Source organism: Tachysurus fulvidraco, chromosome 5 (assembly GCF_022655615.1).
Source record: "Tachysurus fulvidraco isolate hzauxx_2018 chromosome 5, HZAU_PFXX_2.0, whole genome shotgun sequence".
Classification (NCBI taxonomy): Eukaryota; Metazoa; Chordata; class Actinopteri; order Siluriformes; family Bagridae; genus Tachysurus; species Tachysurus fulvidraco.
In genome coordinates, this window is record NC_062522.1 from 14,278,543 (window position 1) to 14,295,868 (window position 17,326).

At 38.0% G+C, this 17,326-nt stretch overlaps 1 protein-coding gene across 1 annotated transcript; it reads left to right on the forward strand.

Moving 5' to 3' along the window:
* Positions 1–300: 300 nt before the first annotated feature.
* On the forward strand, positions 301–14,107 carry ephx4 (epoxide hydrolase 4). Its single transcript, XM_027146892.2, has 7 exons — positions 301–689; positions 2,531–2,616; positions 4,875–5,032; positions 9,223–9,351; positions 10,056–10,159; positions 12,213–12,361; positions 13,220–14,107. The coding sequence occupies exons 1-7, from the start codon at positions 447–449 to the stop codon at positions 13,458–13,460; spliced, it is 1,110 nt and encodes a 369-aa protein (XP_027002693.1). The 5' UTR covers positions 301–446; the 3' UTR covers positions 13,461–14,107.
* The last annotated feature ends 3,219 nt before the right edge of the window (positions 14,108–17,326 follow it).

The following is a 17,326-nucleotide window of genomic DNA, read 5'->3' on the forward strand; positions in this document are numbered from 1 at the left end:
GGGGGGGAGGGTGTCGGTACTGTACACTCTACATCATTGAAGCTCCCTTGTTGGTTTTCAGACCCCACATTGACCTTTAATAATAAAATATTATGGCAATGAAACCTAAGACAACCTAATATGTTTTTCATATACAAAATGTCAGACAATGGAAAGGAGTTAATTAAAGGCTGAGATACTCTTAATGAAAACAAAACGCAGAGGGAGTTGTAGGTTTTAGTTTTGCTTCCTGCGTAGAAAAAAATTCCGACTCGTTCATGTGCAGGAATCGATTCTCTCGATTCACCTAAAAGATCCGATTGTATTTAAAAGGTCCAGCTCGTGAATCGCTCCTCATCGCTCCTCGCTCACGGGGCTGCTGTCAGGTATACTGTCATGTAGGCTGGTGTCGCTCTCGAAACCCAAAGCGCTCTGAAACACCAGCAAAACCGACGCGGGATGCGAACATGGCGAGACTCTTCGGCCGCGTGCTGCTGCTGTCGGTGCGGCTCGTGGTGAAGCTGCGCGCCGCGGGCTATTGGGCACTGATCTACGGATGCTGCGGCCTGTGCGCGCTCCTGGCGCTGCTCCGCCTCTGCTGGAACGTGCTTATGAGGCCGACCGCGACCTTCCGCTGGACTGTGCGTGAGACCCCGCCGCCCTGCCTCAACGACACGTCCTTGGGAACGCACTGCTACGTCAGGATCAAGGTGAGCGCGCGGGATATTCGGGGACTACGCAGGAAACAAAACATACAGCTTTAGTCCTTTTCACTCTAGTGTCAATGTTTTCCTGATGTCCTAGTGTGAATGTTTTCATTTAACTCATGAACTCATTAACAAACACCTCAGGAGGTATGGATGTGTTAGAAAAATGCAGCACTAAAGCTGGACCAAGTTCAGGGCGTGACATAAGCCTGGGCATTGTGTCCTTTATAAGCCCGGGCATTGTGTCCTTTTTAAGCCTGGGCGTTGGAAACACAGATGGTGTGGGAACATCACCCAAAAAAACACACCTCCACATGTGAGTCCTCTGTTTACATGCAATTTAATAATAATTCCCTCCCAGTTAAAGTCCCAGATTTTTACAGCTCAGAAGTTTACTGTTAATTTTTTTCCCTCTCATTTACCACCCATGATCCATCCCGACAGTGCAATGCCAAGCTCTTTGTTTTTGCACCAGCTGTAACAGAACATTCAATCATCCTGTCCTTTTCATTAACCACTTTATTCTGGTCAGGGTCACGGTGGATCTGGAGCTTCTACCAGAAACACTGGGTATGAGGCAGGGAGCCAGTTCATCTATGCACATTCACTTAGAGGCAATAAAATAATCTAACTACCAAAATGTTTGAGAGAGGTGGGAAGGAAACCCACATGGACACATTTAAGCTCTTTGATCCTGCAGCTATGAGACAGCAGTGCTGTACTGCCCCACGTTAGATCAGGGAAAACTTTAACAAGGTGTGTATTCCTAGATCTTGAAGTGAGGAAACACTCGACTGGACTCATAAGCTCACTGGAAACATCCTTTAGAAAAGGAAATCCCTGATCTCTGCACAGCTGCTGTAGCCCTCCAGGGCACTAGCAAAGTTGTGGATCAGCATGTTTCAACTATTTAGTGCTCTGACTGTGTGGTGCTGAGGGCTACACATGAGCACTGTTTGGGACAGTCTTCAGACACTGACATAACGTCTAAACCTGATTATGAACTGATGAGTTGAATTACCCAGTTAGTCCTAAAACAGCAGTTATAATTCAATAAAATCAAGAGAATCGCTAATCTTAGGAATTTCTTTCTGTACTGTTGCCCAGGTGTTGGATCCACACCTGGTGATTCTTACCACAACCATGTTTCATCACTATAAAGGGACAATATCTAAATATTTATATTTAAAGACTTGCCACTCTGAGATCCTAATGGGATTCTAAATTAAAGGCAGGTGAACTTGCAGGGTAAATTATTTATAAGGCTAATTATACCTATAAATAAATGACTTCTAGACAGTAAATTAAAAGCCAACTATATGGGTCTCTGCAAACATTTTTAAATCAATACCTATATATTTTTTATTTCCATTGTTAATATCAAAAAAATTTAAAAACCTTTCACAAGCAGCCTATGAATATTCATTCATTCATTCATTCATTCATTCATTCATTCATTCATTCATTCATTCATATTCAGTATGCTATTAGAAACCTATTGCTGTTAAATCTGTGTTATTCACACACAGATGTACTGAATTATGGTGTTGTTAAACACTTTGACGATGATATAAAACTCCAAACCAAGTACATCACTGTTCTGGTTGCTTGGTGTCAGCAGTACAGTCAGTGAACTCGTACTACTCCATTGGAAGACAATAAAACTTATGTTATTGATCATTTTTGAAGCTGGTGTACAGGGCACTGTAAAACGCTATAATTCTATAAAATGGGTCGTGTGTGTGTGCTAGGTGTGAGAATGAGCTTGACATTAGCCTCTCAGATGGAGGTCACTGCATTTGGTTAATTCTTTTTAAATGTGATCAACTGCTTTGTGGTTCCAGGAGTCTGGCCTCAGATTTCACTACGTAGCTGCGGGCGAGCGGGGCAAACCACTTATGCTGTTCCTGCACGGATTCCCCGAGTTTTGGTGAGATGTTAAAGCAAAAGAACAATGCACATAGATTTAGATGGTTATAGACAGGTTTCCTTTTTTCCTTTTTTGGGGAAATCACACAGTAAATATCAGAGGTATAGTGATACTGATTTCAGATCAGTGTGATATAGGTATTACATGGAGCCAGCTTTTCATCTCCGCACTTATCTGTTCACTCATTACAGTCACATACGACAAGCAGCATTAAATAACATTTCCTGATTGTGAGGCATATGGCATTACGCCTGTTATTACATAAAGAGGCAGCATATGGAGGACAGTGCAGATGGATATTATAAACAACCAGTTTATACCCAAGCCAGAAAGATGATTTCTATTTGCCAGTGTGTGCAACATTTAATCAGAGGTTCCAAAGTTTCCATGTATATTAATGGAATAATTTCCCTGTCAGATCAGCTGACACGGTATAATTAATATTGTCACAGACTTTGCTCAGTGTGTGATCTACTTGGAGAAGTTTGGCAAAAAACAATTATAATGCTGTGTAAATGTGTTCATTGGGCAAACCACTAAAATGCTCATGTAGGTATGTTGATACATATGACAAAGTTTAGTGACACAACAAAGCTCCATAAAAGGCAAAGCTCATACCAAGTAGCTCTATTTATATGATTCGAAGCCCATTTATAGTGATTCTCATTAGCAAATCTCTCTATATGTAAATGTACACAGCCCAAGGAGCTTTTTGTAGGATACTGTATCTGAGACAAAATACTCTCACAATGTAAAGGATAAATCAAAACATGTTTCTTGTCTGGAATTTGCTCTTATAGGTTTCAGTAAATCACATACTCAAGTATCTTTCAATCACATGTTTATATAATAAGTTATACAATATTCTTTGATACACACATTATTCTTATTTCTTTCTGGAGCTGGCTGCATAGTTAAGGAGCACGTCTGGGCAGAGCATTTGTTCCACAGATTAGTGTCCTATTCAAATCGAAACCAAAGCAATGCATTGTTCCAGTTCTATATTTTGTTTAAAATGGTGAACGACAGTGCCACAGAACTCTAAAAGACATTATATTATATATATATATATATATTATTATTATTAATATTTTATTAGTTTATAATATAAATATAAATATAATTAATATATTATTAGTTTATAATATTATAAACTGGGTTAAAGGATATTCAGTTATTCTAAGATTTAATATTATTGGCATGTGGCATGGTTTTACAAACACAGTCATGGAAGATGAGCTGAGTACTGAAGAGTGTCTCATTAAAGTGGCACCAGCTCCTTTCTGCTCCACTGACCAATCTACTGCCCCAGAATCAGACATCAAAGTTTGGGGTCAGGCTGGAAGAGGTGGATGAAATAACTGAGGAGAAGGGTTACAGACACTGTGTGTGTGTGTGTGTGTGTGTGTGTGTGTGTGTGTGTGTGTGTGTGTGTGTGTGTGTGTGTGTGTGTGTGTGTGTGTGTGTGTGTGTGTGTGTGTGTGTGTGTGTGTGTGTGTGTGCTCATTAAATATTAAAGCTCATTTATATTCTAAAAGATTGGGATTCTGTACTGGGAGCCTGGGAGCTGTATCTGAGTCATTAGAATTACAGCCAGAATCTTGCCTTCTTCCAAACCCTCGAACCACCCCCACCCCCAACCCCGCCCAGACACGTGCGTGCATGCACACAGGGTGGCAGATATGACAGAAATAAAGTATCTACATCAGGAGTGTAAAATCTAGTTCGAAAAGGGCTTGTGTTGGTGCATGTTTTTATTCCATCCAAGTAGAAGCCACACCTGAAAAATCAATTCCTGAAAATTTTCAAAAGCATTTTATAATTGTAAAGATTCAGTTTAACATCAAATCAAACATATATTTACATTTACAGAAATGTTATAAAATTATATAAAACAACCTGGGAACAGACAGGTGGATTGTGACATAATGGCTATTATATTATGATATTTTATATTGTAGGATAAATGCGTTATTCTAAGATACTTTATAATTAATGAGTAATTTTATCTTGAGTTATTTTTGTCTGTTACCTATAAAGTATGTTGCCATTTGTTCAGAATAAAATGCCCCAATTTAAATTTAAACAAAACATTAAAATAATTTTATTCTAACCTTTCTGGACTTCACGTTCTTGGCTCATTTTCTGAAAATCTCATGTGTAGTGCAGTGTTTATCTATGCTGAATGTCTATGAACCACAAAATGACCTAGTAATCCAATAGTCTGAGTGTATCTGAGTTCCTTATTTCTTCATCAGGTTCTCATGGAGGCACCAGCTGAGGGAGTTTAAGAGCGAGTTTCGTGTGGTGGCTGTGGACATGAGAGGCTATGGCGAATCTGACCTGCCTCCCTCCACTGACTGCTACCGGCTTGACTACCTCGTCACTGACGTCAAGGACATTGTAGAGTATCTGGGTAAGAGGGATGGACTCTGCTTTTCCTTACTCTTATTTCTGCTTTTTTCTTTTTAATCTGAACATCTTAGAGGAGCTGATAAGAGGTGTTGTGGTCATACATGGTCATTTAATGATAAGACTTGCCCTCTGCATTAATGCACTCTATAGCTCACATGTCCTTCGTTTTCAGCAGTGAGGCTCATCATATAATCTACAGGATTTTACTTGGATTTACATGGATCAGAGTTTCTCTAATGGCTCTTTGTGTGATCAGATCAGCCCTCCATCATAAATTTTTTAAGGACTGTAAAGAACCTGCAGTGAAAATGAAATAAAACACACTCCGTTAGATTAGCTAGCTACTGTCTGGTAGCATTGATCATAGTCTGCACATGGTGTTTAAATAACAAACCTTTTAACGTAAATTCAATTTACTCTTTTTTTTTAACCAGAATGTGCTGCCTATGTTTAGCATTGAACGTCTTTATCATTTCACATTCCATGGTTGTAGTTAATGGCTCATATGAAAGGATTTGTAGTATTTTACATAATGATTGGTTATCTTCAACCACTAAAATTCTGTGTACGGTTATTCCAACAGAGGTAAAATCATCTCACTCTGAAAGCCAACAGTGTCCTGAGTAATTTTATAGATAAAAATAATTTACTTTAATAAGTAAGTTTTATAATAAGTTTGCCTGCAGAACACAATGCCAGTGTAACGGTACAAAGGGTTAAGTAAAATAAAATATTATTTCAGTGCATATTATATTTTAAGATAATTTGAGACATAACAAATTGTCTTCTACTAGTTGTTTCTGGCCCCGTTAACACTGCAGGTAAAAGTGGGACAAATCCGATTTTTTTGGGGTCAAGTGACCAGGTCAGACTTCTTCAGGAGTAGTGTGAACACTCAAATCTGGCCCAGATCAGATTTTTTCAAATCAGATCTGGGTCACTTCCATATGTGGTCCTGAATCAGACCCAAATCAGATTTTTTTCCAATGTGAACAGCCAAGGCGGATTTGATGCGACTTTTACGTCAATCTACACACGTTACCAGTTACCGCCGGCGAAAACGTGACACAAACGTGACTGGTAACGTGTGTGTGTTAAGAGTGTTATATAAAGTGCTTACGTGAACCAGCTCATAATGTTTGCATTGAATACATCACATTACTTCCTCCATAACCTCGCCAACTTTGTAGCGCAACGGCGTGCTGCGTGTGACGTCATTGTTATTGTTTGTTTGCAGCAAAAAATAGCAAACAGTTCGCACTGGTATCTGATATAGGCCACATTTTAAAAGGTAATGTGAACAGCCAAACAAAAAAATCAGATCTGAGCAAAATATCCGAATTGAGCATTAAGACTTGCGGTGTGAACATGGCCTCTGCTTCCTGATTTCCTTTGGCTTTAACTCCTTTCCTGTACATGCTCTCCTTTCAGCTTTGTTTTGTGTTTATAATAATGGATTTACCTATGATTACCATGTCGGTTTGTGTTTTAAACCTCTCAAACCTTTTTAAAGTCTATATATATAAATACTTATAAAGTATATATATATAATGTGTCTACATGCATGAAACATGCATATTGTATATATGTGTTATATTGTGTCTACATGAAACATCTCTATCCTCGTAGAAATGGTCTCTTCCAGGTTGAATCTGCTCCATAGGACATGAGGCCTTGATGGATATAGAAATGCTGTAAATGCAGTAAAAGGACATTATATTACGTAAAACTACCGTTGTAATACTAGAAATGTTGCAGTTTTAGGGGTAACCAGTCTGACCTTACAGACACAAAGACCACATAAAGGGTGCGTCTGTCTCCGTGACCGTATTCACTGGTTACGAAAATCCTCATGAATGCCACAGTATCATTTATGTTTAATTATTTATTATTACTCTTATTATTATTTATTATAATTGACATCTTTTTTTGCTCCATGCCAGAAGCATCAGGAAATAATTCTTGATTTTAACCTGATTAATAGACATAATTAAAACAATACATAGAGCATATGGTTGATTGTGGATTAGCTAAATGAAGGGAAATTAGAAAAACCAAGCAGGTTATATATAAGCTGTTTTTCCGATAAGATATTTAAGTCTGTTTAAAGGCAGAATGCTTTTAGTATATCATCAGTTAAAACCGCTTTAACTTTCTTGGTTAATAGTCATAAATCATAATGGAATTTACAGTAAACACCAGAATAGTTCAACTTCCCAAATGCCCACCTACTGACTACATAGTTTAATACAGAGAACGTAGAAACCTTTGCAGTGCACAGACGTAACAGAAAGGACATTATATATAGCTTAGGTTTTTTCCAATGCAAGGATTAAAGTGACGCGCTAATGCAGTTCCTTGCTAATGATGTTCCCTTAGAGCTGTCTGACAGTGCTAAAGTCTGCCTGCTCTGCACTGCTTACTGATTTTCATGCACTAACACAATTAATTAAGTTAACGAGGAGCTTGTTAATTAGCCAACAAGCTGAACCAGGTGTGTAAGCAGAGAGGAAAAGACAGAAATGCTGGATATGGTGTGACTTCAACTTACAGCCTAGCAGACACCTACACCGTCAAGTGAGTGATGATTTTATGCCGTGTTTTTTTTTTTTTTTTATGTCAAGAAACACGAAATCTAATTCACACTCTGACGGATATTATGGTCAGAATTAAATGAAAGTGGGTGTTTATTTAGGTATGAAGTACACAGGAAGTTTTAACAGCAGTTCCATTTATTTCAGTAGTTATTTTCACTCCCACCCGTATGCATGCACACACAAACCTCCTATCAGAAGAAGCAGGAGATAATAAATGGGATGTAAATCTAGATAGAATGTAAATTAAACACAGTTGTATTATCAGAAAATAACACAAGTCTTTGGGCATTATTATGTTGTAAAGTGGAATGATAAAATAATGATAAAACTGATGGTAAATGTGATAAATGCAATAGACTAGAGAGATTTCTTTTTATTCTAGTCATATACATGTATGTTCATTTTATTAATGTCCAATACATTAATGTACAGCTGCATATTCATGCAGTTATCTAATCAAAAAGTCATGTGGTAGCAGCGAAAACAAAAAACCCGGAGTGAGTGACAGTACGGTGGGGGTGGATCATGTAGATAAGGTAAATGAAGTAAGGAAAATCTCTCGCTCAGTGTTTTTACTTTTATTTTGCACCATTCTGTGTAAACTCCAAAAATCCCAGAAGATCAGCTGTTTCTGAAATACTGAAAAAACAGCCCATTTGACACCAACAACCATATCATGATTAAAGTCAGACAGATTGCTTTTTCTTTAATCTGATGTTTGTCGTCAACATTAGCCGAAGCTATTGACCTGGACCGGCTGGATTTATTTATTTACTTGTTTGTTTTTTGTATTTTGCTGCTGCCATATGATTGGCTGATAAATATGCAGGTGTTTGGGTGTTTCTAATAAAGTGGACAGTGAGAGTACAAATAATAGAAGAAAAAAACTTTTTCTTCAGAGAACAAAGTAATCACCGGCCAACATAAGGAACTGTTATGACCAGATATAAGGCAATAAATAATGAAGATTATATAGAACCATATACAAAAAGCACAAAGTTCCAACCATTTTTCAGGGTATAAGAGAGCCATGCATCAAGGCTCTACTTGGGTCTGACACCTACAGCAGGTGGTGAAATGAACACTTTCTGTAGATGTTTGGACAGTTGGGTCACCAAAGACGTACCTCTTTATGGAGCACATTTATTATTTTAATTAGCACTTTATTTAAAAAAACATCTTATCTTGTGACCTTCGCTTAACATTGAGTGATTTGAATAAAATGTCTACTGAAACATTTATGGAATCCGGTGGAAACTGGATATTTTTGTGGCTTTCACAGGTACTGGTGGCTTTAATGAGGCGGCTTCAGTGCTAGATAGCTGCGCAGTGTAACTATAGATTTGAAGGAATCAGATCATGTCCGTTTCATGATGATCAGCCTCTTAGATGGACAGCACTCACTACTGCAACATCGCTTTCTGTCCCGTCACTTTAAGCAGGAAAGCAAAATGAAACATGCGAATGATGTGTAGAAAGATGATCTCTCTAATACTCCATAAAGCCTTTTGAAGAAATGTTCAGTTTAGTCCATGCAAGTCACGTTTAGAGACATCATGAGTGCCAACACAAACCTGTGTGAATCTCCCTCAAGGATACAACAGATGTTTCCTGGTGGGCCACGACTGGGGCGGCATCATTGCGTGGCTTTTCGCTATTCATTATCCTGAGATGGTGGTGAAGCTGGTCGTGCTGAACAGCCCTCATCCGTGTGTGTTCGCTGGTAAGCTTTCTAACTAAATATGTTGTTTATTTGCTTAGAAGCCCCCATGGCTTCCTCCATCTGGTTCCTGTTGTTTTGTTTAGAGGAGGACGTGTAGGATGTAATTAGTGAGAATTTCAGGTGAAGATAAAGGAGTGTGTGATTTTTGTGCTGGAAATGTCACAAACTTTGCATATTCATTTTCACATTTGAAAAGAAAACAGTGCTCATTTCACATTTGGACAGCATGTATCTTTTTTAACAAAGGCAGTCCCACAATTCTGTTCACCCTTACTATTATATACTATTATACCTCTCAGCCTTTAATGAGTTTCATGAGGTGAAAATCAAATCAAGTCAATAAGCTTTTACTGTCACTTTAACCATACATAGCTGTTGCAGTACACAGTGAAATGAGACAACGTTTTTTTAAGGACCATGGTGCTACATAGAACAAAGACAGAGCTAAGGACTTAAACGATGCTGTCTTTAATTTTGCAGAATATAATTTGCTGTCGCTTTTCAAATAGCATATTGCATTTATTTTTAATTGTTGTCTAAAATTGCAGCCTGCTTCCTCTGCCCACTCCCAGATCTCTTTGCCCTGTTTATTTGCCAACCGGTTTTATTTCTACCCTGTATCTTCTGCTTAATGCTTATTCCTGTGCTTTAACATCCTCATGTTCTCATTTCTCCTTTCCTTTTCTTCTTTGTCTTCTCTTCAGATTATGCTCTTCGCCACCCCAGTCAGATGCTCAAGTCCAGTTACTTCTTTTTTTTCCAACTTCCACGCTTTCCAGAGGTTATGCTTTCCATCAACGACTTTAAGGTGGACCTGTTTCACCTTCTGTTTGTTTGTGTGTTTATGTATGTGTGTGTTTGTACCAGTTGCAGGGGTAAATGTTTAGTATTGAATTAAATCTAGGTTAAGTGAAATAATTTTAGGTCAATATGCATATAGTGGTGCTGATCTACAATCTATACAGATACTTCCCAGGTTATGATAGCTCGACTTACAAATTTTCGATCTTACGATGGACGATTAAAAATACAAAATTGTGAAAAAGATTTAAATTTCGCATGGCAGGTAATCGTAGCAGAGTGTGTGGTACGGTACGTTGGACTCTCATCTTGACACCTTGTGAGATGCCTCACCTGTCTCGCTAGCAGGTGCAAAGTGATCAACAAAGTGCAGTTTTTTTTTCTTCCTACAACCAAGTTAATGTAGCCATCAACAATCGAACTCTTGTTCAAGTATGTAGACGTCGGACAGATACTTGGTGAGTACGATACGATGCTTAATTGCATTTATCATACATAGTCTTAGCGATTTCATTTTAGGCTTAACATTGTTAAATTGCAGATAGGATTATTTACTGAACAAATTTTCTATTAGATTTCATTAGCCAAATGTACTGTAATAACTACAGTATCCTACCCAATACTGGTCACCATTCTTTAAGACTCCTGGGTAGGCTAGGCCATGGTTTGACTTTGTGATGATGGGGTCATTTGTTTACATCCATTACTGTATATCCACTTGACAAATCATAAATGCTGGTTTACTTCCACTCGGGTATGCAGATGCTTTTTATACATGCTGCTAATACCACTGGTTTGACAGCCCAGTCTCTCTGGGTTTCAAATCTGATGTGCAGACCAAGACAAAATACTGAGATATAACAGAGTGCTGTAATGGCATGACTAGTTATAAAACATTATTATTATTATTATTATTATTATTATTATTATTATTATTATTATTATTATTATTATTATTATTATTATTATTATTTTCAACAATATGTGTGTAGAAAAATGGAGGTTTGTCTAGCTAAAACTAAATGAAGTTAGTAAATGACTGGGACTGTGTGAATGTATGTTTTTTTCCCTCTTTATCTCTCTTTCTCTTCTGTAGAATCCCGGTACCACTATGTTTATTATTTCAGCTTATTCCACAGAAACCCATATCTTGCAGTCAGCTTGCATTGACATCCTTTTATTTCCAAACACTCTGAACACATCATTTTTACATTTACATTATACTACACTCGTTACAAGTGAAGCATAAACTGAATCAAATATTATGTAAAAGCAGCTCATAATGTGTTGGAATTGTAAAAGATTACTGACCAGATGCAAGTTCAAGATAATTGTAGGAAGATATGTGAACGGTTTGATGCTGAGTATGTATGCTGGGTAGAATGGATGGGGGGATGAGCAAATAGGCGAATGTAGGGTGGATGTGTATAGGGTAGGATAGGTATGTAGGTGTGTATGGTATTGTGGGAAGGTAGAGTGGGTGTGTAGGTAATCTGTAGGGTAGAGTTTGGTGTGTAAGTAAGGTGGGAAGGTACAGTGGGTATGGTGAATAGGTAAGGTGGTTAGATAGGTAGGGTAGAGTAGGGTAGGTTCTCCAAAGTATAAAGTAGAGAAAGTAAGTAAGTAGGGTAGATACTGTATATGGTAGGGTGGGTAAATGGCATTCAGATGTTTTTATATGATCAGGCTTATTTGAAGTTTTGCATGCAAGTCTCCATTAGTAAGTAGAATGAAGTTCCTGGTTTTGCAGTTGCACAAGTTGACCATATGACCAGTGCACTGTTATAGAAGGGAGTCGTTTTATAATCACACCCTCCAGTGTCACCCTCGTGACTATGTTTTCCTTTTTGAGTTTAGGTTCTGTCAATGTTTATTCCTCATATCGTCTGAAGAAGACAATACTTACCACTGTTGCTTCCTGTGTTCCCATTAGGGATGAATCTAAATTGAAAATATATAATTTATTTCCTGAATTTGTGTATTTATATAAGGCCGATATAAAACTAAGTGCTGTACAAATACAGTTGAATTGAATTTATCTTAATGGTGTGTATGTGCAGGCACTGAAGAGTCTGTATACGAGCCGGAGCACTGGGATCGGGCTTAAGGGCCGTTGGCTAACTGCTGAAGAACTTGAGGCCTACCTGTATGCCCTGTCGCAGCCCGGAGCCCTTACAGCTGCCCTCAACTATTATAGAAATGTGTTCAGGTGTGACACATACACACACATTTATAAAATTATTAAGCATATTGCCGATACATATTAATCAAGCAATAGCTGGATTCTTCCTTTCTGGTTCTACTTAAACACAGATGTAATGCTTGCTCTCAAATCATCTTATTTCACATCCTTTCCTTATACAGGAATTTCTATCAGTTGACTTGCTCCATCTTTTCCACGGTTTGTGGTGGTATTGCGCAACAACTAAAGTTGAGCTAGTGCTGCCCTCTTGTGTCGAATATGAATCCTACATATGATTCACATCAGATTCTGTTTGTTGTCATTACATAAAAATAAGGCACACGCCTCAATATCGTGGTTTAGTCAATTTACACTTTCTATTAACATCTGTCAACCTCACAAATATCACATTATCTATTTACATCACAGTATATTTTTCGGTAGAAGATGCTACGAATTAAACAGCAACACAGTGCAATGCAAAACACAAACACTGTGAAGCTTCTGTATTACACACTGAGGATGTGTTGGTGCATGTTCGGTACATGCATGACTAAGTACCTCATCTGCTCCTCTGCTCAGGCAAATGTGGATTTATGTGTTTGTGTGAGTAAGTATGGGGAAGTTGACAATTGCCAAGGGCAAAAGAGGGAAACAATATCTTTGTAATTAATTAGAAGAAAATGCATAATGAATATTCACTATTGTGTAAACTTTTCTGTGTCAATAGAAAAAAAACGTGTCTGTAAATGAAGTAACATAGTAAAAAAATAGACCCCATTTCAGATAGAAAACCTAAGGGATACCCTGTCTATGTAATGATGCTGTTTATTTATGTGGGTTTTAATACCTCATTTGTGGCCATGTGCCTGCCTGCATCTGCAGTTTCCTCCCCCTCAAACAGAGTGAGGTACGCTCACCGGTGCTGCTCTTGTGGGGTGAAAGGGACGCCTTCCTCGAGCAGGACATGGCCGAGGCCTGTCGCCTCTACATCCGCAACCACTTCCGCCTGAACATCATCTCCGGTGCCAGCCACTGGCTTCAGCAGGACCAGCCCGACATAGTCAACACACTTATATGGACATTCCTTAAAGAGGGAGAGGGAAGGAAAAACTACAGGAACTGAGAAAAGCCTTGTTTTACCCTACACCTCGGCCTGCACACCTTCTGATTAATGCAAGCATCCTGTCTAATTCAGCACAGCTTGGATGTTAATAAAACACTAATGTGAAGCTTAGAAGTGAATAAAAAGAAGCACATTTTAATAGGACCGGTTAAATAGAGAGTAGAGTGTCTGGTTGATGTTACTCAAATTTTTTGCACATGACATTCGCCTTAAACTTTGTTGGTGACAACATTTGTGTGTGGCAAAGTCTCTTTGTGAGTGAGTTGTATTGTGTGGTGCCTTTTTTGACTTGAACTTGTACCATGTTGCGAGATAACAAATGTGCCATGTGTGTGGAGTTTAAGCTGTGGGATCGCTACGCTGTAAACCAGACAAATCTTTCGAGACCCCTAGAATCGCTCAACTTCTTTCAGGTAGTGTTGTCTTAATGAATAAATATTGTTCTCCTTTTTATTGTATTTTTTAATAACACTTGGCTCAGATAATTGAGAATGTGATCCTTCAGTATGTTAAAATGAAAGTGATGTTTAATTATTGTACTTTTTTTAAATCTCTTCCTACACGCTGCATATAAGAACGCCACTAAACCAGCTCTGCGCCATTTCGGTTTTATAAGCAAATAAACAATAGCTAAAACATCGTGTACACTTTATCTGCTTGGGGTCTTTTTTATGTAACCAATCATATAATCATCCAGTGTTAAAATTCTGGGAGAGCAACAAACATTACCAAATTATGTGACCATGACCAGTAACAGTAAATTGCTAGCAGTGACGTGGAAGCAACTCCTAAAATGTCCGTTACCAGAATTGTCCAAAGGCAGTTCACTTCCTCTTCATTCCTGGTCTATGGCATTCATCATCAACAGTAGTGGTGGTGGTGGGGCGGCTCTGACGTGTACTTAAGTAAAAAGTCACCGTTACTACTACCTGTTTAGTGTCATGCTGGTAACTGGACGTCATGTTTATATATATATATATATATATAATTTCATCCCACGTTCACATTCATCCCAAAGGTGTTCAGTAGGGATGAGATCAGAAAACAACCACATATAGCAGGAAAGGTCAGGTGACCCAATACTTTTGGAAATATAATGTATACCAAGTGTATCACCAAGGCCATATCCCAAACTGTGGGGAGATTCCAGCTCTGTCCTTGAAAACAACTCAAAATTATTGTGATGTTTTACAAATGACAAAATTAATGTTAATTAAATTAAGCACTTCGTGTTTTTTGGGTTGACACCAGGGGTGGTTCTAGGATTTCATCTTTAGGGGGTTTTAGCCCTCAGTGTGAATTTAAAACAAGAAGAGTTCTATATTATATATTATAAGACAACTCTGGTAATAAGAATAGTGACATTTCACTGCTTTTGGTTGCCGTCTTTGCGGCTTTCCGCCGATTAACGTTATAGATAAACGCCTCAAGCTCTGACTGCGCGTGCACGCTGCGCGTACCTGTGCTTCTCCGTTCAAATAAAGCAGACAGCTGAAGACGCACTTTTGCAAGACTACAACACACGCGTGTAAAAGCAAAGTAAAAAAAAAATCTTGGATCAAACTGATAAATAATTTTCTTTCCCATCGACGACATGTCCTGCATTTTAACGTCATTTTTATTGTTTATTTATGAAAGTAAAAATTATCCTTATAGATTTATGGTGGCTGAGATTACAGACAGGGGGCTGAAGCCATCCTAAAAAAAGGTCTAGAACCGCCCCTGGTTGACACAATTCACAACGCATTCGCCAGGAATCCTTTTTGACGCCGATTATTTCAAACATCCCTCATATATGGCCATGTGTGTTCAGGAATGTCCTCGTTGTTAGTTATTTTAACATCGGTGACCCCCTCTGAATGAACATTAGCCATTCCTTTTGTAGGCGTGCTGCTCATTGTTAGCTCCGCTATCCTTAGTCTATGTCTGATAGCCAGTAAATAATACAGTACACCAGTCACATGGGGAAAAAGCCGCACAATGATAGGATGATTGGCTGGAAATAGCGCTCAATGAGAAGTAGTCCGTTTTGAAAATGTAAGAAGTAAAAAGTACAGATATTTGTGTAAAAATGTAATGAGTAAAAGTAAAAAGCTTTCCGAAAAATAAATAGTGGAGTAAAGTACTGATACCAGAAAAATGTAAGTACAGTAACGAAGTATTTTTACTCCGTTACTTCCCACCTCTGGCAATTTTTGAAGGGGACACAAATAATACAGTCTAATTCTATTTATAAAGATATGTACCCACAGTGAAAAACTTTGCTTTTATCATTATTATTGTAGCATGGAGACTGCGTCATTATGGTTATTTTCAAAGTTTTTCTCAGGTTCAGTGACAAAGCATATTTTTCTTCAAAACTATTTATTGCATTGTTTGTGTTTACAGTTAAGCCATCAACATACAATAAAATATAAACATGACTGTTATTGTGAAAATATATATAAAATAAGTAATGTTTTGTAACAAAATCAATTATTAAATAATCAAATTACAGTAACTGCTTTATGTATAAAAACAACAAAACGGCTTTGGCGTGTTAATTGCAGTGCAAGTCATATTTTAATCGCGGTAAATTACATCGGTAATCAGCATTCTTGACGCAAATAATTTATGAATGAGTCTGCATCAACTACATTAAAGGGAATCGCTTGATTTAAAGTGAATAAAATACCCTACTTAATGGAGTTGAAAATTAATTGAGCCGCAGTCACTCACCTGACTCGTATGTGCAGAGTAGGTGAGATGAACTGGGAAAGCAGGCAGTGGGTCAAACCACTGTGAGGAAGGGGAGGGGGAACTCAACTGTTTCTAAATGCATTTTTTTGCGTTTTTTTTTCTACTTACACAATTATTTAGGTATACATACAGATATTTTTCGTATAATAAGCAGTGTGTATATAGTGTGTATTTTAGTCCATGTCACAAATGCATGATGCTTCTTCAGATGTGACTAAAAATGTCTAAGAAGATTGTTTGCTTCATCAATTTCTCCTAAGATGTCTTTTAAAGTTGAGAAGTAGATAAACTGCGCACATTCAGTCCAGATCAAAGTGCAGATATCACAATCAGGTTGTTGGGGAACAAAAACAAGACTAAACACAAAATGACCCTGCATATAAAACTGGACTCCGCACTTAACTATTTCTTCTAAATGGTACAAGCTTGCAATGAATCCATCCTCTGCACCTCAGTGACTGTTTGGTTCAGCTCAGCTACCAAATTTGACCTCAGAAGACTACAGAGGGTACTCCGGACTATGGGGTCAGAATTGTTTCGTTATTCTGAATAAATACACTATGATCCACAAATAAATATAAAGAGTTTCACAAATATTTTTACAAATTTCACAAAAAGAAATGAAATTCACAAATAAATAAAATGGGATTTGCAAATAAAAAAATATTTATAAATTGTATTTATTTGCGAATTGCTTCCTGCTCATTTGTGAATCGCGTTCTGTGCATTTGTGGATTTGAAACATTTCTAACGTCAAGACAAGAATCCACAAATAGGTGGACTCCGCCCACCGTCTACTCCAGCCAATCACGTTCTGATTTACTCGCTCTTCACACTACCCCTGGACCCATTGATGATGCTGAAATCGTTTCCAAAGAAAGCAGAATTGAACTAACCCTTAGTGCTGGCTACAATCCATACAGGGTTACCAGATTGGGCTCGAATCTGCGACAAATGTTTTTTATTTGTTTTTTTTTTTAATCGTATTTTGCAGTACATATTACACTGTGATAGTGCGAGTAAATCAGAACGTGATTGGTTTGAGGTAGACCGTGCCACGATTGGTCAGCGCCACGAGACCGTTGTCCGATTGGATGGAGTAGACGGTGGGCGGAGTCCACCTATTT

Coding starts and splice junctions, on each gene's coding strand:
- ephx4 (XM_027146892.2), top strand. CDS start 447: ATGGCGAGACTCTTCGGCCGCGTGCTGCTGCTGTCGGTGCGGCTCGTG. Junction 9,352..10,055: donor TCATCCGTGTGTGTTCGCTG/GTAAGCTTTCTA, acceptor TCTTCTCTTCAG/ATTATGCTCTTCGCCACCCC. Junction 10,160..12,212: donor TTTCCATCAACGACTTTAAG/GTGGACCTGTTT, acceptor GTGTATGTGCAG/GCACTGAAGAGTCTGTATAC.